General features: G+C 40.0%; 1 protein-coding gene across 11 annotated transcripts in view; it reads right to left on the bottom strand.

The window, feature by feature from the left end:
- Positions 1–24,234, bottom strand: part of fat1a (FAT atypical cadherin 1a) — an 82,691-nt gene that overhangs the window by 44,735 nt on the left and 13,722 nt on the right. For all 11 annotated transcript variants that reach the window (XR_005636693.1, XR_005636682.1, XM_039779280.1 and 8 more), the window contains exons 3-4: positions 17,850–18,164; positions 5,426–5,487 (exon numbers count right to left, since the gene is read on the bottom strand). Coding sequence is in view for 9 of the 11 variants with exons in the window: in XM_039779280.1 (XP_039635214.1) it covers positions 5,426–5,487; positions 17,850–18,164 (377 nt within the window). In the remaining 2 variants the exon portion in view is untranslated. The remainder of the gene's footprint in view (positions 1–5,425; positions 5,488–17,849; positions 18,165–24,234) is intronic.

The following is a 24,234-nucleotide window of genomic DNA, read 5'->3' as shown; positions in this document are numbered from 1 at the left end:
TCCCTTGGTTGTGTGATTGTTTGGTTCAAATGACTTGGTCTGCTTGAATGTGAAGTGCAGCATGACACTAGTGGGGCTTTTAGACTATTGAGCTCCAATTTTAACCTAATAATAAGGATTTAATAATTAAATTTTATGCATAAAGGTACACGGTCACAAACACCCAAATCAATCAGGGAATATACATTCAGTATCAGCTATTTTGCACACTGTGATGTAATGAACAGATCACTTTGGAGATTAAATAATGTAAAAGAGCCAATTTAAATTAGCAAAAAAAAAAAGACACTTACTTTCTAAAATAATACTGGATCCACTGTTGCCCCTGGGGAGTCACTGATGGGTTGGTGTATTCAGGCTTTGTTTAATCTAGAGGCTGTTGTGGTGAACTTAAAACTTTCCTAATTTGAAATAATGTTTAATATGTTTGCCTGTGATCATGACAACAGTAACTTGCATGGCTGCGATATGAACAACCCAGCAGAGCTAATTATTTTTAATTAGCTGCACCTCTTCACTCTGATAGCACCAGCTGCACTGACTCTGCTGCTGTGTGTCGAACTTACAAACAAAGATTTTGCACTGCTAATAACCATTAAGCCTTACTGCACTCAACTAAAGGCCGGGGGCTTTTAAAACCCCAGAAGTACTGAGAATAAAAGACAGTGTCGCACAACTGAATCATTATTGGGGCCTTAATTTAAGCCATGACATCAAGCGATACTGGTGGCATACTTCTGCTTTGTAATATGCGCCATGATTTAACACTGGCATGTGTCTTGGAGTGCACAGTTGGAAAAGTTTAATCAAAAGCAAAGAGCCACAGGCTGACCTAAACAAACACAATTTCCATCTAGTCCCAGAGAAATGGGCTTAAGGGTTGCGCGTCTGAGCGCTGGCATAGATTTGAGCAGTTCTCGCTTCAAGCTGCAAACTACTGTAGAAGGGCAGAACAAATGTCACAGTCGTTTAAGACCATCTGCTAAGTGCTTCACTAAAACCAGTCAGGAGTCCAGCGCCTGGCACACACCATTTGGTGCTATAGTTTCAATTACTAAAGTAATGTGTTTTTGTTTTTCTCGCAGTGTCTGCAGCTGTCTGTGCTATTCACATGAGCGGAATTAATTAAATGGGATGTTTCTCTCTGGGAGGATATGTTGGTGCCCATCCTGTCCTGTGCCCTGAACATTTCCATTAGGATCACATGAGCTTTATATGTGAAGTATAGTGACTGATATCCCTAGAAAAGGCACTCTCTTTGTGGTAGTAGGCCTATTAAGTATTGAAATGAAATGTCCCAGCACAGTACCTCAACAAAACTGCTATGTGTGTAACTGTGCGCATGCACACTATTCATCACTACGCCACCTCTCTTTGGAACATTTTCATCAAAAGCCTTTGTTTGGTAATTAGGCAAACCACACAAAAGACAGAGAAGTTACACCAGAGGGAGTGTGTCTCACTGCATCAGTATAGCACTGCTGTCAAGTCAAATGAGCCAATCCATTATGTTCTGACTATCTATTGCAAAAACCTTTTTCTCAACGACTATATGCAAGTAATGTTGTCTTAATGCATTCAATGTTAACTAAAATAACCCGGGGGTGAGGACAAATTGTGCAGGATTGTGAAACTAGAAAGCAGATGTTTACACGGTGTCATGTTTACATAGAGCAACTCACTCTCTTTTACAGTTATTGTCAAACGTGCATTTCATAGGAGTTACTAATGCCTGCTGCACTTTGAAATTACATTGAGAAAACAAAAATATTAAAAGATATCTCATTGGTACAAAATGGCTACTTCTAGGATGTTTCTACTGCAGGACTTTTCCTAGGGGACCAAAAACCTTTTGGCAAACTATGAGGGGGTTTAATCAAAAGCATTTTTTGAATAAGCCCACTCCTCACAGTTCTTCATATGCAGTGGAAACCCAAACAGGAATGCTCAAAGTGGAAGTTTAATTCCTACTGTAGTTTACTTCTTCAGTGTGGTCCATTTGGCTTTATAGTGCTGTGCGTGGAATTATTTGGTCAAAAAGGGCTATACATTAGCTGTCACTTAATATAGTGGTGTCCAACGTTGTGTCAGTTGATTAATTGTTGATACTATTTTGATAAGTGACCATCAATAGTGGACTAATCATTTCTTAAGACAAAAATATAAATGAATATTCGCTGGTTTCAGCTTCCCACTTTGGCCACTCACCCACTTCTCTACACATTACATACTTATCATTCCAATATGCATCTTGCACAGTAATTTGCACTATTACTTTTTGCACTCTACATCCCACTCCATAAAAAATAAGACGTAATATCAAGACAAGTGTGTACTTGATAATGTCTTATTTGTATATTTGTATGTTATGTTGATATGTGCCTATATGTATATTATTGTCTCTATTGTACAGTATGTGTCTATATTACTATTTGTCTATGTATAGAGAGTTAGCACAAACCAAAGTCAAATTCCTTGTGTATGTAAGTATACTTGGCCAATAAATCGGATTCGGATTCTGATTCATATGTGAGGATTTCTGGTTAAGTGTCAAAAACTCAGTATCTTTAGATTTTGGAGTGCTGGTCAGACAAATCAACCAATCTAAAGACTACACTGGTCAACTTATGAGGCAAGTCTGTCTGTTATTTTTGTGTACATTTTGTAGATAAAATCATTAATCAGAAAAAAATAGACTGAGTAGGCTCTAATATCTTAGTCAAATAGGCCAGACAAGCAACTTATACAGGTACGCTTCGTCTTGCCAACTGCATGCTGGGATAGGATCCAGACAACAGATGTGAACAGCCCATTCACCTCTGCCTTTCCATTATAATGTTCTCTCTACAGTCCCAGGCCTGAATCCTAAGCATGTCCTGGCATGTCCCACTTTTGCTATTTACCCAGCCCCCTCCTTCCTGGGACGGAGGTCTCTCATCCTGCCGCTAGAGCCAACACTCAGACCGTCAGGAGCAGCTTTGCCTTTTTTTCAAATCCCCCCCCCTCACCCCGCCCCCCCCCGCTGCCTTTCTACCTTGTGCTCGCCGTCTCTTTCACACACAGGCACACGACAACTACCAACCCCCATCCTTCTTATCATAAAAGCCGAAGGCCCCCTGTGCTCCCTCCACCTCCTCTTGGCATTTGGTGCAAACAATGCTGACACAGCCCCCACCCTAATTGCTCCACATGTTCCACATGGCCCCACATGTTGCATTTCTTCTTCTACAACAAGCTCGTACAAAAACTTCAACGCTGGTTAGGACTTTGATTAGATTTGTTCTGCCAGCACCCAGTGCACACACAAAGTAATGTGCGCACACATATATATTCTTCTGAGTCATGACTATCCCTTGATTAGCTGCCCTGAGGATACACTAAGGTGTGTGTGTGTGTGTGTGTGTGTGTGTGTGTGTGTGTGTGTGTGTGTGTGTGTGTGTGTGTGTGTGTGTGTGTGTGTCGAGAGGGTCAAATGTAGGGTTTACAGGTCTGTGCTGCTCCATGAATGTTTGGCCCAATAAAGCGCTTCCTGCTGGATTCCCAACAACCAGTGACCAACACGCACAAACTTCTAAAGTTGCCATGGTGACACAGCTCTTTCCAGGCTGTGTTCACTCAGCCGCTTTCTACCTATTTAGGTCAAAAGTTACTTGCTTTAAATTATCCCTCCAACTCATGTTCAAATTAACTAGGAATGTGCAAGAGAGACTTTTTATTAGTTATTTTTCAGAAAAATGTTGGTTCTTTGTGCACTGGAGTTACAGTATCTGATACCATTGTACGCTTTAGCAATACACATTACAAAGAAAAGCAAAGAATATTAGCATGAAGAGAATAGGCGTGTTGAATTTGGCACAACATTAAAGTAGACCAGAGTTTGAGCTGGGCGTTTAATGTGGTTGGCAAATGTCTGTCTGGAGGCATTTTGTCATTAGACAAATGAAAGAAATTCTTGAACTCTGCTTGTTTATTGTCTTTTTACAAACAAAAAGACTTTGAATCAGACACCAATTCCAACCTAGTAGTGCAACAGCTTTCAACCACATGTTGGAAGTAGCAATTCTATGTCGAGAGCAAACCGCTCGAAGGAGGAGCTTTGGGTGTGCATGGGAACCTTTTTGACCATGATATCCAATAATCTTCACAAATTCAAAAGGTGTAGTCCACAAGATTCAATTTACTTGTTTCTTTCTACCAATCTTAGTGAATCAATTTCATTCATCAGCAAAACATTTCCTTAAAGTGCTCATATTATGCTTTTTGGCTTTTTCCCTTTCCTTTATTGTCTTATATATCTTTTTTGTGCACGTTATAGGTTTACAAAGTGAAAAAGCCCAAAGTCCACCCCAAAGGGACTTACCATCTCCAACAGAAAACACTGTTCACAAACTGCTCCAAACAGCTCTGTTGTAGTCCAGCCTTTACTTCAGAGACAAACGTGCGTCACTTTGTAACACACGTTATAATGCTCGCCTAGCTGCTAGCGTGGCGCGCCCTCATCCTCTGCTTCTGACTGGCTAGTAGTCCTTACCTAGCTACTTCGCATGTGCGACTCCCAACAAAGATGGAACAGAAGTGAGATGTCTCACTCTGTAGCTAAAACAGAGAGCTCAACACACAGGGTGAAAAGAGGAGCTGCAGCAATGTGAAGTACAACAAAAATATGGTGTTTTTTGAAAATTAAACCATGTAAACCTATTCTGGTACAACCTCTAAATACAATTATGAACCTGAAAATGAGCATAATATGAGCACTTTAAAGTAACACAGTCTTGCCTTATTCCCCAGTAATGCAATCAGTGCAGTGTAATGTACAATCAGAGTATGAAATAACAACACTGCTCTGGCACCAGATGTACCAGCATTAACCGTCACCCAGTGAGCACTGAATCGTGTTAACTTCTAACAATAATTAAAAGGCGTCCAATCTGCTCCCTGTCATCACCGGAAACACAATTAAAACGCCTATTATCAACCTCGGATCTGTGGCGAGAAAGAGGGCAGGACAACAGATCAGGAGCCCAGCTCAATTTAAAACCCACAAGTTAAGACACTGATCTGTTGGTTTGACAACAGTTTCCTGTCCCAGCTTGCTCCATCCACGAGACGCAACAGTGGGAAAGAACAAAGGAACAGTCACCAGGATCTCCCACACACCTTCCACCTCCCCTTCCTACCCCATCCGGAAATCAGTTCTAGGTGAAATGATTCCAAAGGGATCTTTCCTTGCATATACAAGAAGACTTGTTTTTGTTGTGGCACTTAGCCAAAGTTGGCTGAAAATGCCAAACCTCTGAGACAGAAAATGTAGATTCTTCTAATTATAATGACAGTAATTCATTTTCACAGAAATAAGAGAGGCTGCCACTGACCCCTCCATAGCTTTTTCTTTAGAGTTGAAAATTTGACAAAATAAAGTGCTTACCTCAAGAATGTGCTCGTCTTGTTGCTCCCTGTCCAGTTTTCTTGAAGTAGTTGTAACCAGACCTGGTGGAGACAATCAATAATAGTATGAATTATACGCATATAGAATTAATTACATGAAACAACAACGAATCCATTTCTGTTGCTCTATTTTATAAAATATTTGACATGACAAAGCAATCATTAAATCACAAACTAAATATCACTGAAAATGCTGGACCAGAGGCTATTGTTATTGCAGATATATATATATCGGTGTCAGTGTATGTCGGCCGATTAAAACAAGGAGTTACAGAACAGAAACTCTTAGAAACTATCAGCGAGCATGTCCCACTCAGCACAAATCATGGTCACACTTCTTTAATAACCAAATATTTAGGGATCCTTGTCCATTGTCATGCGTTGTGGATAATAATATTGGCCAATATATTGTTTGACGATATATTGGATTTCTTAAACTCTCAAATATTGATATCGGCATCAAATAGCCAGTGTCAGTAGGCTATATGGTGGGCTAACTAAATTTGTAGCTCATGTTATCAAGAGCCAAAGAGACACTTTCAGAAAACAATGGGGCAGTGAAGCAATATTCGATTAATTAAACTCCCACTCACTGTTGGGTGACATAATCGGAACCCTGCTGGTTACCTCATCAATCACCTATGAGTTAAGAGTTTGCATCTGGAGGAGTGCTCTCCCGGTAGGTCTTCCCTGTTTTTGGTCAAACCCGTTGCCAGACAGCCCACCACACTGCCTTACATATGTGAAATATCACAAAGGTCTGCAAATAGTATCCAAACAGCAGCACAGACTCAACACCCTGCTTTTAATTCTTCGACAAGCTGAATAAATAGTCCGACGTCGCCCCCGGTACTGAGGACTCTTTGAAACAGAGAAAAGGAAACTTTAGAAAAAGATCCTGCTGCAAGTTGAAGGGTTTCAACGGTCTTTTTGAGCTCCATCGTTCATTTTAAGTAGGAGGATTGATCATTGCGTGAGACCAATCGCACAGAGGGGACTTTGTTGAGCCAAGCTTTGACAAAAGTGAAAATAAAACAAGCTTGAGTCTTTAGTTCCTGGCTAATCCAATTTTGAATCAAATTCACAAACATTAGAAGAAAAAGGAGGGGGGGGAGGGGGAGGATATTCCTACATGGCTACGTTATAAGCAGCGTTCTGTTCTCACTACCAATATAATTGCAACTTTGCAGAGACACTGAGTGTAGAGTAGACATGCCAACTTCAACCGCACCAGAGCTGCCTGCTTGCCACACTGCGCCTGATTAGCATAAAGCAAAGGATTTCAGAAACCCAAACCCATCAATGGCACATATGCCTGCAACGAGAATAGCAGGCCACAACTTACGGGTCCTGAAATAGCCCTCCCTCAGCACAGCAAATTGAGGCATATGAGCGAGGCGCTTTTGCTCCCCCTTTTTTCTCCCCCTTTCTTATCCTTCCTAGGCTTTATTTAATCTTCACAGTGAGCTGCAAAGATATAGGTCTATATTATGTTGGGAACAAAAATACTATAAACACCAGACACTTCCTGTAGATGCAACTAATTTCTTTGCTCTGCTTATCTAACATAGCTACATATTGCTGGGCAACACATTTAAATATTAATTGTACATTCATTTGAAATGGCAACCACTGCAGGTGCAAATTTAATATTTATATGAAAGACACATTTTAATTACCACAAATAAAAAAACCTGCCTCCACCCCTCTTTCTCAACACTGTTACATACCCACCTCACCGTGATAAAAGGTGTGTCAACACTGGCAACACAAATTAAGTTCGGTCAATTTATACGACCTGCAGGAATTACTCTTTGCAGTGTTGCGTGATGTCTGCCAGAAAGTTTTGCAGGGGATCAGCATGGGTTACATGAGTGAGCGAGCTGTAGATTATTACCATCAAAGCTAATAGTTCTGCTGTGCCACATCAAAACTGACAACGCTGACTAATTATTCATGTGCTTTAGCCAGGCTGAAGCTGATGGATGATAATGTTGTTAAGCACCCCTGTGTGCTGTGTTAGGTAACTTCTCCCTTTGTGCATGCATTATAGACCAGAATACAGATGACAGCATTAACCACAGCGAGTCTCTGATTTATAATTCCTCTGCAAATCAGCTGCCTAATCAACGCTTGGCTAGGTATCATAACAGAGACAGTGCTTGTGATGTAAACAGTATACTCTCAGGACAGAAGCACAGCACTGCAACAAACATAGCATCAGCAAAACCAATGAAATCACAAAAAAGACCTGGCCTTAATTCCAAACCCACTCTGGTGAATAGGAATTTGGGTTTGCTAAAAACTGCAGAGATGTCCCAATTCACAAACATAATTTACACCTTGATGCTGCAACAGCAGGCACACCAGAAGATGAGCTGAATGCCTTTTGTTTATGGGTATACGTGTTGCTCAAAACTCTTGCATATTTTGGTTGAGGTGTAATCTCTCTGTCACTCTCTCTCTCTCTCTCTCTCTCTTCTCTTTATCACACAAAAAAAAAATATTGACACAAAAAATAGCTCTGCTACCTCCAGCTGAAAACCGGGATGGGAAATTTGGAAAGAGTGCACGGGCAAGCAAAAAAAAAGCTAGAGGAAGTGAAAAGGGATTTTGTCCTTAGTGCACTGTGGTTAGTTGAAGTTAAAATATCAACAGCAGACCTCAGGTACCTCAGGTCTCATGTACTAACTACACCCTGCTGAAATCCCATTGTCAAGAGAAGCCGTTCAGTTGGCAAGGTGTCATTAATATCAAACGTGTATGGCTGTCCTTTCCAGGTGCAATTGTGCCTTTGGCAACAGAAGGGTGCCGACCTTCTCCCAGCAGGGTGGCAACATTCTCTGCCAGACTGTGTATTCTTTATACACGTCTCACATGCAACAGACAGTCCGTCATGTGGTGAGCATTTGCCTTTAATCATATGGTCTGTCCAAGGTTCCACTTTTCACATCACATAAAGTGTGTTCCACAGGTGTGCCGAGTAGTCTAGGGCTGATTATTTTCATTAATGATTAATCTGGCAATTATTGTCTCTATTAACAGATTCATTGTTTTAGTCCATACAATTCCAGACAATTGTTACAAATGTCCTAAAACCTAATGAGGAGTCTATTCAGTTTAATTGGAGAAACCTGGAAGTGGGTACTGTCTTCATCATTTTTCTCTGGTAAGATGACTTTAAACCATTAGGCTAATCAATTTTCAGAATAGTTGCATAATTATTTTCTGTCAACAAACTGATCGATTAATTCACTCTATGTATCAGCTTTACAATAGTCAGCTCAGCGGTTTTGGGGCATGGCCTCTTGGTGAAATTGTTTGAACCGCAAGCTCAATTTTATTGCTCTCTCGTATTTTTAAAAGTTGAAGTATTTTAGGATTTTGATGGAGCATAAAACCAGCATCCACTTCGAGAAGTAGAGATGTCTGGGAGTAGAATCAAACATCTCAAATGCAAAAACACATGTTTGCATCCACTGCGGATGAGTAAAGCTATTTTGATGCATGTTGTGTTGTGGCTTAAAACTGCTTTTGTTTGCTTCTGTTTCCATTTTTGTGTGGCATGCTGCCAGCTCGCTGCCAGATCTCTGACCACGGGACTTGCCGCCCACTCCAATATCCGAGCACTGATCTCACTTGTTTCCAAAAAATCTAAACTTTCTAAACTTCAAATCTATATAAACTTATCCCGCAATCATCGACCACTCGTCGAACTACATGCACAGAAGGAATGGTCCTTTTATGTAGGACTATGGTGGCCATAGTGTTCCAGCCAATAAAGGTGCATACCTCTCTATCTCTAAATGTTAAGGAACTGTAAAATGATTACTTGGTAAGCCAAAGCTCACCAGAGAAGTCTGTACTTCCAACCCCGCAGCCTTTGTCACAAAACACACACACACACACACACACACACACACACACACACACAAGCCATCCTCAGGCGTGGGCTGAGCTGGGCCGACAGTAATTATAGCCATGCTGTTTTGAGAGGGGGAGAAAAACAACAGCAAAGCAGCGGTGGCACTCTCAACCATGTCCTTGAGCGCTACAACCGCTGCTCCAAAATGGAGGCCTGGAGGGAGTTAAGGAGTCTAGGACATTGTTGGGCCGGTTCATACCCAGGCATTACTGCTGTGATTAGCAGTCTTTAGAGTGACACACATATTTATACGACACACATTTAGTCATAACTTTAGACAATCGGGAATGTGCTGGGTGTCTGCAGTGGCAGGACTTGTTGTGCAATTGCAAAAGTCCTTGAGGTATTTAGTACTGTTGTTGTGAACTGACACTATGTTTTGAAAATTAATTATTTAAATGCTTGCTATTTCTCTCGTGTGTGGAAAATAATGACCAAAGAGTGCAACATTTCTTATCCCGAAACCCAGCGTTCAACCCCAGACAGCTATATCAATATTCACAGCTTCATTATGAGTCATGTGTCTGCTACTCAAGCCTAAAACAACACTGTGAAAAGTATCAGTTTTCACTGCTCGTGATACCATCTATCTTCTCGAATGAAAACAGTAGGAGACCAACGTCCAAAGGACTCTGGGAGTTTAAGAAGGGATTGGTACATTAAACTAGGAGCTGTTTGTCGCTTTCTTTATAACCGACTCTCCAAAATGCTGCTGAACAAGAGCTACTGACGGTTGTATTTTATTGAGAAGAAAAGCAATGCTTGGCATGCCATTTAAATGGCAGTGTAGTCCAACTGGGGTCCTGCTCTGTCGTCCAGAAACACAGAATTCCTCCGACATAGAAGCTAATACAAACACATTAATACATACATATTGTCTTTGTGAAAATGAGTAAAAGGCATTTAGCGGGGAAGCTATGTTTGCATTAGGATCGAGATATCTCAGCACCTCACAGCTGCAAGGTTTATTTGTAATCCGAAAAGACAAGCACGTCATGGAAGACTTAGGGCTATGGGGGATTCAGGTTCCCAAGTGCTGGTGAAAGTGAATGTTGTGGGGAGTTGTGCAAATGGATGGGATGCTTGGAAGCAGTGGAGCAGCTGAGGTACCATCATGCTAACTGGTAGTTTTGACGGATGTCAATTCTGATATGTACACATAAAATCTGGGTGGTATTAAAGACAAGGCATCACAGATAGGTAAGAGACCGTGTGGGAGAAATGTACCCATGTTGAGATCGCAGGCAGATAGTTTGGTTTTGATAGCTATTTGTTATACATCTTGTTTTAATGATTTTCCCGTCTCTCCCTCATAGATTTCACATTGGTCTGTCAATTTTCATCAGTCAAATTTTTTTTTTTTTGTAAAGCCACCTAAGTAGTATAGTTGTGGTCATGTCTTAAGAATACATCTGCAAGGCCAATTACACTGCCCACCTGTTAATCAAATACTTTTGGTTATAGTAGAGTATAAAAATGTTGAAGGTTGAACTAGTTCTAGAAGGGCAGATAATTGATGCAAAATGTAATCCTTAGCAAGGATCTGTAGAACTCGCATGGAGAGACCACATATGCACAATTTTCATTGGTGGATGAAGTCCTTTAACACATTTTTTACAACAGATATGTGTGTTCATACATTAACACACACATTAATGCATTACCTTAAAATAGATACACTACAATTTTGTCTGTTGGTCACACCCGCATTAAAACAGTGAATGACAGGTGGATTCGCTCACTAAGGCAAAGTAAAACTGGGCAAATCTTTCATGCTGAGTTTAACTTTGGTTGAGTTTGACCCACAAATGTGTGCTGTTGAGCAATAGCAATGTGTCTTGACAGTACTGACCTTTGAGGGAAAGGAAGAGCCAAGGGGTCCAAAATGGAGAAGGTTAATGTAGGTTATTTGCTGTGTTGCACCATCCACTTTTATTTAACCTCCTCTGTTGGAGTTTGAACTGCTCCACAAAAGAGGAATGGTTTGAAGACAGAGAGTCGATGGTAATTGCGTCTTTTGAATTCACTGGGGCCTGCTAACTGACAGTAAGCACGCTCGTTAGCTTCAAAAGCTTAACTTCCCTTTTCAGTAACACTCGTTGTTGAATGAAATGATGTACAACCCAAAGAACAAAATGCCCTGGGGGAGTAAACTGCATTATAGAAATAATACAAAGAAGCTTGAAGAGCTATTGTTACTAACTAACACTAGTATGTCTCCGGCTGGCTAGCGTGTTAGCTTGACAGCAACACAAATTCACCAACTAGCCTTGCGAATAGTCACTACATCACAAAAACTTCTAGAACCAAATATTTTAAGAGGATGCACGAATGATATTCACTGTGCCAACTTATGATTTGACCAGGTCTCTACAAGGTATCACATATACCAATTTGAAGGCAACAGTATACTAAGAATAAAAAAAAAATACAGTCAAATGTTTTGCTTCCTACAAATTTGCACACACACACACACACACACACACACACACACACACACACACACACACACACACACACACACACACACACACACACACACACACACACACACACACACAGTGGTCCACATGTTGTAGCTTTGTACTGTTCATTTTTTCAAGGTAATTTTACGCCTTTCACCTTTTAAGTGCTTGTGTGTACGGTTCACTTAAATACAGTAGGTGAGGCATTTTGATGTGCACCAACAAGAGCAAGCTGGTCCATTTAACAGAGGTATCTCACTGCACTTCCACATTAACAATTGATCAGGAACATTTTAAGAGATAAAAAATTCAAACTAAAACACTGCACACTGTAATCATAATGTCAGTTTAATCTGTAGGCTTTGGCTCAACTCACTCAACCTTATTGTAACAGTAACACTAATGGCAGTGCGTCTCTGCTGTGACAGATTTGTCAATACACTGTCTTGTGAGCGATGCCTCTGCAATCGCACACGGGTTTGCCATTGTCAAGTAAAACTTTCTTTCAAAATACCAGCAAACCAACCAATCAAAATCAATTGTCTAATTAAAAGCTGTCACTTGATTTGTGCTAATGGAACAAACAGGTTGTCAGAGTTACTAGGCTTCATTTCACACAGAAAGAACAAGCTGGGTCAGGTCTTTTTTTGTTATTTACATGTAGGTCACGAGGTTGATGGGTCAGTGTAACGCTTATCAGTTCAATTTCCTAAGCACAAACGGACATTTGGAAAAACAGAAAAATGGGTTCCAATATCCAATTTTTCCCCACCTTGACAAATAAAAAAAATGGATCTTTAAACTGTTTTTCCAATTTTCTGTTTCTATTCAGAGACTCAGAAATTTAGAAAATTACAAAATTGCGTCTGGGCTCCAATTATTCAATACTGCAATGGTATTCTCTTCCTCGTTCCGCCTAGCTATGCCCCGCCCCCCACTCAAAACCATCAGACCCCAAGTCTATCAGTTTTTCATTTTGGTCCATATGCAGTTAATGACCTGCATATTCCGCAAAGTACAGGAAGAGAATACCATTGCAGTATTGAATAACTGTAGCTCAGATGCAATTTTGTAATTTTCTCAATTTCTGATCCTCAGAAAATTGGAAAAACAGGTTAAAGATCCAATTTTTTAATTTGTCAAGGTGGGAAAAAAATGAAAAATTTGATATTTTAACCCATTTTTCTGTTTTTCCAAATGTCCGTTTGTGCTTAGAAAATGTAACTGATAAGCGTTACACGGACCTTGATCACCCTGCACATAATGGTTTGGCTTCACTTTGCACTGAATAAAGCACAGTTCTCCTGTGGTGATTTTATAAAGATCAGAAGTGAGTAAATGTTAGCTTATCTCTCCCTTCTGCAGGAATTTCAGGAAAATCTTCACACAAAATTTTTGATAGCAATTTCTTCAATTAAAGTATCTGCTCCATGTTCATAAAAATAAGGCAAGATTCAATGAAAACATTGGACACCCACAATGACAAGATTAAAAAGATCACGTCGCGTTATTGGATGTGTTTCAAAGATACTGTGGTTACACTGAATCTTTGACAACTAAGCCACCATGGCCACTCTTTGAAGTTTTTAAGAGGACAATCAGACATTTTTCATTTTCACATTCTCTTTTCACAATCTCTCTTGAGAGCTGTAACAATCGTTTCGGCCCCAAATCACCGGAAACATCAGGAAGTTGTTGGAAGTATCCATTTCCTATCTCACTTCCCCTAATAGTGGTCGGGGCTTTGGTAAACCACTGAAAACACAAGGGTGTGTGTTTTCTCCCTCAAACAGAGAAGGCGTTACTGAAAGTTGATAAAAGCCCCAACAAAAAAATGAATGATTTGCAGCTGCAATCCCAGTGGCTGTTTTCCCTTACCTTTTCATTCAACCCCAGGGGTGACAAATGCACATAAAACCTGTCGAAGGTATCCAAGCTTGCCAAAGCATTACCCACAGCACTCCTTTTAAATTGATGACAATGAGTTGCTGGCTGCAGGCAAAAAAAAAAGGATGGGCCACAATTGTTCAATATGATTGTAAGAATTCACCTGGGTGTATCTTTCTTTATTTGGGCTTAACCACTGGAATGAAAGCTGCCATTAAAAGGGCAAACACAATCAGGTATAGACAGCCATATCCTATTAAAGGCATGCCCTTGTCCGCTATAACTACACCATTGTCTGGTGACGAATACAGAGAGGCGCCATCATTATACGGTTGAGTTTTCAACAGGATTTCGGTGCTCTGAGCAAAAATCTTATAGGTCAGGTCACCACAGACTAATTATGCTATGTTCGAAAAAAAAGTCAATGGACAACACTGGGACAATTAGAGAAGCTTTAGAAAGTACTTATACTACACAAGGAAAGGAAGAATAGGTACAACAGGAAGTAGATTAATGACCATTCAGCAAGATAAGATAGCTATCGGAGTGATCTTTGCTCCAGCTCGCTCTCCTTAACTTAGATATGACAAACCAAACTTCCTGTGTGTGTGTGTGTGTGTGTGTGTGTTCTTTGCCTTTTGTGTGTTCTGGCATAAGAGCTCTGCTCAAAGTCCAGTACGTCCAAGTACAGTAACAGCATTTCAGGGAAGAGAGAGAGAGAGAGAGAGAGAGAGAGAGAGAGAGAGAGAGAGAGATTCACCAGGTAATGAACACTGCTCACTCTCCCACAGAAAAGGTGGGCAACTCATGTCAACAACTTCAGATGACAACTCCTTCATACAGGAAATAAAACTAGACAACTAGTGGACTGGCTGTCTAAAGTACTGTTAGTGTGTGCGTGTGGCCAAACCATCCTCACTCTAATTTGTACCAAAGTAATAAACAGCATTTAATTACATTTACACATTTTACATAGAGCACACGCGATTATCTATCTGTCTGTCTCAGCCCATATCCTGCTGAGTCTTTTATCCAGGGAATACAATTCTTCTCAGCTGCCAAATCAATGCTTAGGAGCCTAAAACAACCGTTGTCATGTCTGTGGGTGGGATGAGATCTGTGCCATCACACAACTGAGCACTGGTTCATCTTTGAAAATTTCAGACCCAAACAGCATTATTCAAATTCACTGATCTCATACTGCTTTAGAACACTTAATTCATATCCAGCTGACTGGCACAATTTTCACCCCACGTGGCTCTGCCTTGTTTTCTCTCTACTTGTTCCAATCCCCTTGAAAGCAAAGCTATATCAAACCGTTAAGTTCTAAGCTCTCCAACGTTGGGATTGCAGTAGTGTCTGCTAGAGAGAAGAGCTAGCCTTGCACTTTAATGACAAACTAAAGTCAGAGAACAGCCAAAACAGCAGGACTTGTTCACTTGGCAGAAATAAGGTGGGCCTAAGCCTTTCATCCTGGGCTTTTCAATGTGGGTCTGTGCGGGAAAAGGGCATCCAACGCCACGCAAGGCGTCAAGCGGAGTCTTCATATGTGTTTGAAGCTTGAGTGTATGCACAAGGCTGCAGTCCATGATAGAAGGCTAGCTAGTTAGCTTGGAACACATGCACGTTCCAAAACCCACACACAAAACATAGGCCTTAACGTCTTTTCCTTTTTCCCACCCCTTTTTCAGAGCTTTGTAGATATGCCAAGGGCCTATGCTTCCAATGCAACTTTAGAACATGTAATTACAGAGACTTACATGTAAATTTAAACATTTTCAAAAACCTGTAATATGCGGTGGGAATGCCATATTGAGTTGATAATGTGGAGAGATATCAGGCCTATTTTCATCTTGTTTAATACCACAGATATAGAAAATAAAATATAATTTGTAATCGTTCCTCAAGACATTCAATTCAACTAAAAACATTGGCTAGTAAACATGTTACTGTCATTTTAACCGGCACTCTGCATAAATCACTGTCTTCTCTAGTAAGCAGCTACACTTGGCTCCCTGTTTTCTCTTGTTTTCTCTCCCCACCCACCTGTCTACCTCCACTCTCTGCTGCAATCTTCACAAACAATGAAGGAAGAAAATCAAAGCAACGAAGCAGGGATTTAATGAAGTTGTCTTTGTCCAACCCACTCTTTGTTTAACTTGACTCAAGGAGCTCCGGTGTCCCACTGTTAAAAGTTTTAACATGCTTTGATATGCGTGAATGGCTCTTATTTTTTTATGCTTCAGTGTCCGCCGTAAAACCAGTTTTTTTTAGAGAGCTCTTCTGACGAGAAAAAGAAAACCACGCAAAGACACGGCCAATTCTACTACGAAGAGCTTCTGCCCACAGTTGATTTGACCCTACGCTTCATAATTACTTCAGATATGTGAGCTAAGAAGACTTTCAACTGCTGAATAAGTGATAATTCACTGTAGGCCTGGATGAAGAAAACTATGTATGCAATAGAATCAAAGCATATTTTACGAAAAACTCATCATCTTCGCTGGGAAAAGAGATAAGATGGAATCTTATTCAGCAAAAATAAATACCAAAAGGCAATGCCATGCCATTCAGTTCAAGATCAGCTGCTTCAGTGTAAACATTCCTTTCCAGGTATGGTCCCATATTGTCACATGTTCCTCGTCCATAGAAGGGCAAAAACACACGCACACACAAAAAAAGAATATATCTGGAAGACACATGATTGTAAAGATATTAGGTATGCCTACGTTATGTATGACTGCTTTGTCAAAAGAGAAATATTCAATTTCACTTTGCGTTTTCAGCCTCCCTGAGTTTTTATCAGCATAATGTAAGCTGATCTTGTCATGCATGCAGATGAAACACCAACATTATGTGTCCGCATACCTATCACATCATTTATTTTGTCTTTCTTTTCCTGTCCATTGGGGAGTGCCCTGCATTACAGTGAGGCTTGTTTGGGAGGCATGCTACATGATAAATCCTTATTTGGTCAGAAAAATTCACATTGCCACTTCCAACGAAAATAACTCTTTCGTTTGTTGATGTGACAACCTTGGGAAACAGGACCACACACACGTCAGTGAGGACAAACTGGAGCAACTGCTTGGCTGCCCATTCCTCATTTCAGTTTAATGAGCACTTGCATTCAAAGCTGCGTGTAAGCTAGGTAAGAAAGAATAACTAATTAAGTAACTGGCACGTTCAGAGACAGAGTTTAACCATCTCATGTTGCTACTGTGATCTGTGTTAGTCAAAATGGAAGTCATTTAAGTTCACACAATTATTGTATTTTATTATTGTTCTTGATTTATTTTATATTTCTATATTGACAAAGCTAATGGTTCTGAGTAGGTTTATGCACACGTGTAGAACACATTCTTCAATGGAATCACGCTCCAGTCCAGCATTGCAAGAATAAATCTGAAAACATTTACAGAGAGTACATGGAGCTTCTTTTTTTTCACCTTTTAGAAGTATTTTCACTGCTATTCAACTAAACATAGCTGGCTCCTGCAACTTTAAAATAATCCAATGAAATATTAATCATCACACCATTTGCAGAGTACCATATGAGAATACACTTTAGAGTGGGAAAAAAACCCCTGTAGGCTCAAGCCATTCCTGTCCTGGGCTAACATATGGTGTTCACACTGCTCTTCCCTTTTCACAAGAAAGGGAACAGGAACCTCACAGCAGCTCACTAGCCTGTCAGCCATGCACTACAGTACATCTCAAAACCTGGCCCCAAGCCATTTAATATGTAGTATAATTCTTTATATGTTTGCCACATTTGTGACATTTAAAGTAATCGCTGGCTTCAATCAGTATATCCCGATTAATCCCTGCTTACATGAAAATAATAAGATGTGACCTGCGATCGTACAACAAGCTATTGTTTTTAATATTTAATCATTTAGATGGTTAGATAGACTGTACACTGGAAATAGGGCTAGCCTTCAAAGTTTGAGTATGAGCTGATCTCTTTGTAGTTGTTAAAGGTTTCTTTCTCAAGTAAGCAGCCATGTTCAAGGTAATCATTTTTCTTGGAATACAATATGTCTTCATGAGTCAGAGCAGGGACTTCCTGTTCTGAGGAAGCAATTTATAGTGATTCATTTCCATCACAGTAACAGCAATCTTACCTGTCTTGGCGTTAACGGCAAAGAAACCCTGGGGATTGCCGCTGGTGATCCTGTAGGTGAGTTTATCGCTGGCCTTGGCGTCTGGATCAACCGCATTTATCTGGATGATTGACACATCTTTAGGGGAGTTCTCCATGACGGAAGGGTAGTAAACCGGTTCTGACGTTTGCGGTGCATTGTCGTTGACGTCCTGCACTTCGACGTAGACCTCGACAAAGGCAGAGAGCGGCACCACGCCGCGATCCATCGCGTAGACTGTGAGCCAGTAGTGAGGTGTAGTCTCATGATCCAAGAGTTCTTGTGTTCGGATAACACCTGAGAGATGGGAAAGACGTAAACATAGTCTTTAGCCTGCGTTATGTCAGGGAGCATGTTTATGTGCAACACATGCCATGAGTTTTACATCACTGCCTGCACTATCAGTGACCTCTGAGATCGATTTGTAGCAATGAAGAGAACAGAAGCTGGAACACCAGCTGCCGCTGAGACTGCGGATATAGGAGGTTGGTTGAAGGCTGAAACATGTCATGGTGGTACATTAACAACAACCAGTCAGTGTTCTCCTGTTTACATTCACTGGCAGGGAATTTTTTTTTTTTTTTTTACTGCCATGTGGGGCTGTAGCCTTCAGCTGCGCAAACAAAAGAGCTTTCAGAGACCTGTGAGTTGTATAAGTTGACAATGGTTAAATGGAAAAGTGGAGGATGGGTCAGTTTGGCAAACTGAAAGAACTAAGGGGGATATGTGAAATGATGGGACTGACTCAGAATATAGGAAAAGCTGAATGCAGTTAAATATGTTAAATAGCACAAAGGTGTTTTGAGTAATTATGTCCCAATGCACTACGGCAAAAGACCAGAGGCGTAAAATTTGTATCAACAAGGTGCGTTTTAAAGCCATAAAAAATGCTATGTAATTGGTTAACTGTTAAAACAATGTTCTGTTGGACGCAGACATACATGCTTGACCTCTCCACTTGAACACTAGTTAAAATGTTTGAAAAGCAGAAACTGGCAAGCAGCGTGAATGGTCTTTCTGATCTTTCTGAGGAAAAGCTAACAGCAAAGTTCACAGAAGTGAATTTGCTTTAGTGCTTTTCATTCCCACCCGGGCCCACTTACAAGCCCTCACCTTTTCAATGTGTGTGTTTAAATAGGTGTAGGGGTGTTTCAGTTAGGGGGTGTTAGTTTGCTTGTGAAAAGTTTTAGCCTTCCTAATGTGTTTACTTGACCACTAATAATTCAATTATAACCAGACTAAGGTTTTTGAATTATTCAATGCAAGGAGGAAAAATGTCACAACGTGAACCTGATGCAAAGCAATATAGACTAACAATAACAAAAAAGTGGGAAAATCCATTAACTGTTATAAATTAATATAGCAGTTACCTTGATTGGTTATTCAATGCAATCACTGTAAACAAACTGATTGATGCTACGCATTTAACATTTTCATATGCTTTTCTTTTGTTAAAAAACAGTGCGGACAAAAGCAAAATCCTCAGAGGGCAAAACTGTAAAAAAAAATAAAAATAAATGAGCTGTTGATAATGAAAAATCACCATATTATTTGTACATGTAAGGTCCCATTATTTCAACAAGCACAAATAACAATATAAGGCAGCGAAGGGCAACATAAACACATAGATATTTTTCAGGCAATGGAAACCCTGACAACCTTTTTAATAACAACCAATTTGCAATACCTCTATAACCTTGATAAGTGAAATGGAAATGTATGGCTTTATTTCATTGTATTATTATCTGTAAACTAATAAAAGTGAATGATGGTCTAAGCACACCCGTATCATTACCGGTTACGAGTATTGTCCATTTTTTCTAGACTGAATCTATAACACACTAACTGGTCGCCCAGATAAGGGAGCCTCAATGAAACCATACACATAAGGACACATTTCAAAGGTTCAAATAGTTTACATAGACCATCTCTTTGCTGCTGCTGCCTTTGTATACCCACTGTAAGGTGATGAACTGCGAGGAAGGAGTGCAGCTGCGAGCTGCCAAACCTTTTGCCTTGGGTAAAGACAGATTTATCAGAAAAGAGATAACACTCCAAATGGCTCCTCACAAAATTCTCAATTTTAACACGGAAGGGGAGTTTGGTGGCACAGCTCATTTATTCTCTCGCCCCGCTTTACTTTGGCGTCCCTGCATTTTCGGCCTGGGATCCTCTCTTGTTATTAGTCATCATTATAGTACTCTCAACTTAGCTTGAGGCGTGTAATAAGAGGGGTAAGCAGGGAAGGGAAAATAAGTAACTCCCGAATGTTTCCTAAAGCCAAGGACCCCATGGCAAAAAACAACCTCGACCAGTACATCAAGAACGCAAAGTAGATGACTCTGTATAGTTGAACTAATGGCTTAAAGCTGACAATACACAGAGAGAAACACAAGTCATAAAATAAGAATAACAGATACTAACAAAAATAAAATAACCCATTATTGACTAATTTATGATCTTATTGAAGCTGACAACTTGGAGTGTATCTCTAATGAAAGAAACCATGTGCAGGAAATAGCAATTGTTAGACATAAGTAGGAAACGCAGATGTGAATGTGAGGCATCCAGAGCAGAAACACAAAAGGATAGGAAGATAAATGTTTCGGGACACCCGTAGAGCGGGAACTGGTGGAAAAGGTGACATGAAAGAAAGAAAGTTAAAGATAACAATGAAGGTGAAAATGGTTAAAGGGGTTGGTGTGAGGAGAGTACAGTAGAGCAGAGTGCTAATAAGACAAAGCACAAGAGAAAATAAGAGAGAAATGGGAAAGTATGAGAAATCTTTTGCGCCTGTGCCAAGGAAGAAGCCCATGCTTGACTGCTCATGTGTTTGACTGGCAGAAACCAGCCTAGCAGAACAATTCCACTTTCTCCAGTGTCATGCGTTTTGCTCCCAGTTCTTCACCCTGATTCTGTCAGCATAAAGGAGATAACTTCACATGTTGCAGTTAAAAACTTGTAACAAGAATACAGCAGCTGCAAGAGGAACGTTACTGTCCACAGTTTTGCCTTTTCAAACTAAATGCCAATGCCAACTTGCACACTAAAAATTTATTTTGGCCATATTTATCTCTGAAGAGACTCAAAAACAGAACAACTTGACCTAAAATGTGTAAAACGGCACAGAGTATGAAACGCTATCTGCCACGGACTTTGGCTGACTAAAAAAAAAAAAAAAAAAAAAAAAAAAAAAAAAAAAATTTTCCCTTTTTTTTTTTTTCCTTTCCTTTCCCCCCCCCCCCCACACACAAACCCCCCCCCCCCCCCCCCAAAAAAAAAAAAAAAAAAAAACCCCCTCCCCCCCTTTTTTTTTTTTTTTTTTTTTTTTTTTTTTTTTTTTTTTTTTTGGCTTTGTTCTTCAAAGTTACTTGAGCACAGTGGCAGTGTAGTGGAGCCTTCAGACAGCCAAAGAAGGATTTCAAATGATCAAGACCAACAGGTATTTTATATATGAGTGTACTTAAATCAAGGCGCTGTACAGATACACAATGAGTTCCTTCTATAACAACTTCCAGTAACCGTTGGAAGAGGGTGACATTTGCTTTTGAAAATCAGCTTGAAACTGTTCACTGCATGTCACAAGTTGTCAAGTGAAACAAAGTAGTGTACTAAATATAGTATATGCTGTCAATACAAGATTAAGACTCACAAATTCCAGATTGGCAGTCGTGCTGATTTTCTCATTTCACCCCGACTATGGGAACTTGCATTTGATTATTCCCCCAAAACGTTGTGATTACGTGCTGCCAGTTCAACGTACTCCAGGACTTCCTTGTCCATTCTGCAGAAAAATCGGGGTTTGCTTTGAACTACCTCCGGTAATTCCGCTCACCCCTACCCCACATTCCTCAGCCCTCTCAGGCCTCTCGCTCACATGCTTACATTAACTTTCTCAGTGCTTTATCCCCTCTTCTCTTTCCACAGTCCCGGCAAAATGCTTCAAATTCCACTACCACGTTGTAGAGCCCGGTGTAATAGAAAGAGTCCCAACGTAAGCTTTCTGTTAGCCAGCAACTTAATATCACATCATCCCAGACATCTGTAGCCAAGATCCGTGCTTCAAAGACATCAAGCCTTGTTGCAATGCCTGAAACATTTTGAAAATGTCATAGATTTAAAAAGTATGGTCCAAGGTTTTGTTATTTTATTATTCAAAGCATTGTCTGGAGCATTGATTTCATAATAGCGGTGCAATATGATGAGTTTTTTTATAGTCAAAGGCAAACAATTCTTAATTCTTAAAACCATAAGTCACTGTAAATAAAGAAATGCATATGGACTGGGTTGCATGGTCTATTCGTAAGTCTATTACTAATTTTGTGTGTAATGGTTTTGCTAAGTTCTTAGTTAACTACTAGCTAGTTTCAAACCAAAGATGAGTTTGCAGTATTCATGCAGTTTAGCATGAGTGGGAAATATTTGATTATGTGAACCTAGCTAAGTAATTTAGCAAAACGTCACTAGCATAAACTTCTATTATTTCAGGTACCTTGTGTTGTTTTCGTAACATGTACAGTACCAGTCAAAGGCTTGGACCCACTTTCCCATTCACTTGAATGAGAAAGTGTGTCCAAACATTTGACTGGTACTGTAATTAAACAAAAATTGTTTATTTTTCAGCTGCACTTTGATGTGTCGACCACATTCCATATTAGCGAGCTAACGTTAGCTTTGTGAGCTAATTTGGTTAGCCGTGCAACCGTTACAACTGGCAGTTAGTGGAGTGTCAACACTTAGTAACAATTAATATCTACATTAGAACTACTTTGTGTGGGGCAACCCATTTTAATTTAGCAATGTATAGTAAACGCGTTGTAACTAAGCTAAGTTTGAACTTACACTGGGCTGATTATTTTAGCAATACTTTTCTTTTTCCGAGACGTTTATATTGGAATTAGATTTTAAGTGATCTTAAGTGATCATGGTGAGAGTTATATGTTAAGTTGAGTTTTCCATACGTTTCATGTGACATTCGAATGCAAAAAATAGGCTATTGTACATGTATTTCTGTGAATAGGCTTACAGTAAGTGTCATGGCTCTCTCGCTCACCTTAATTCCTCTGTTTTTTACCCTAAAGAAGGCAGTTTAGTGCCGCTACGTGTGGGTATGCTGTCCAGTTCTATGTTTAATGTACTAAAGATTTAAATACGAAATAGTCATTTAAATCAAGGTTGTTGTTTTTTTTTTTACTTTTTGTAAGAAGAGTGCCTTGTACCTCTCTTTTCAATTCCTCTTGTTTTGTTTGAAGGGCACACAGTAGCCATAAACATTCTGATAGGCCTCAGAGATAATCATAATGGTGATACAGTATCAAACAAAAGCCATGTCTATCTTATCTCCTTCAATATCCCGGACTACTGAGCCAGTGAGCCATTTCCACTTCATGCATTACTGTGCACGCTGTATACTGTCAGTACCAACAGAGAAATGGCTGTCAACAGCTGGCTAAATGGAACATGGTACTCAAGACAAGCTCCATCATTTCACCAGCCTAACAATGGAGAACACTCCTGAGTCTATCAGTGTAATCCTATAGTTTTTGATTTTTTAACAGCCAGTACTGATAATGAGTTCAGAATTTCTTAATAAGCCATAATGTAAAAGGGTGCCTTGAGAAAACATGACCAGCATTTGGCCTTGGAAAGAGACTGAAAAAATGTCGATACAGTTGTTACATTGCTGTGATGCATGTCTGTATATTTTGTTCTTTCCTCGTTTAAAAGAAAATTGCCTATTAATTCCAGTTGAGATAGCTTTTTTGGGACTTAGCTGACGATACAAAGCTTCCATTGTTACTGGGAACAGCGTTATTGCAAAGGGCTTTGAACAGGCCTTAGAGCAATACTCCTTGATTCAATATCACAGTATTATTTAGGTGTAGTTCTAATACCTCCTAGCTCTCTGCCTGTGCCTTTGGTCACAATGAGGGAAACACAGGGTCCGTCTTTATTCATATCTATACCCCCACCCCTCTAAATATTTTTATATCTTCCTACTCTAAATCTCTCTCTATATATATATACATATTCCCATTGTACATGGTAACCCCAGCTGGCTTAAGGAGGATGTAGACTTTGAGCTCAAATTAAAAAATGTTCTGCCCAGGTGCGACTGCCCTGACCAGGAAATGATATCCTGCTGGCTTCCCACCCAAGAAGCAAAGCCAATCATCATAGAACGTGACTGCAGTTCGATAGGCTACCTCTCGAACAGACGCAACAAAAGTTTTAACAAAAAAAAACACTATAAGCTTAAAAAACAGGTATGGTAACAAAATCCACCTACTAGTACCTCTGAAGCTTACCAATTAACTCATTATATATCTTGAGTCCCTGCTGGTTTCCTGGCAACGTCACTGTTACA

The sequence above is a fragment of the Perca fluviatilis genome, chromosome 1 (assembly GCF_010015445.1).
Source record: "Perca fluviatilis chromosome 1, GENO_Pfluv_1.0, whole genome shotgun sequence".
Lineage (NCBI taxonomy): Eukaryota > Metazoa > Chordata > Actinopteri > Perciformes > Percidae > Perca > Perca fluviatilis.
This window is presented reverse-complemented; position numbering and strand designations above follow the sequence as displayed.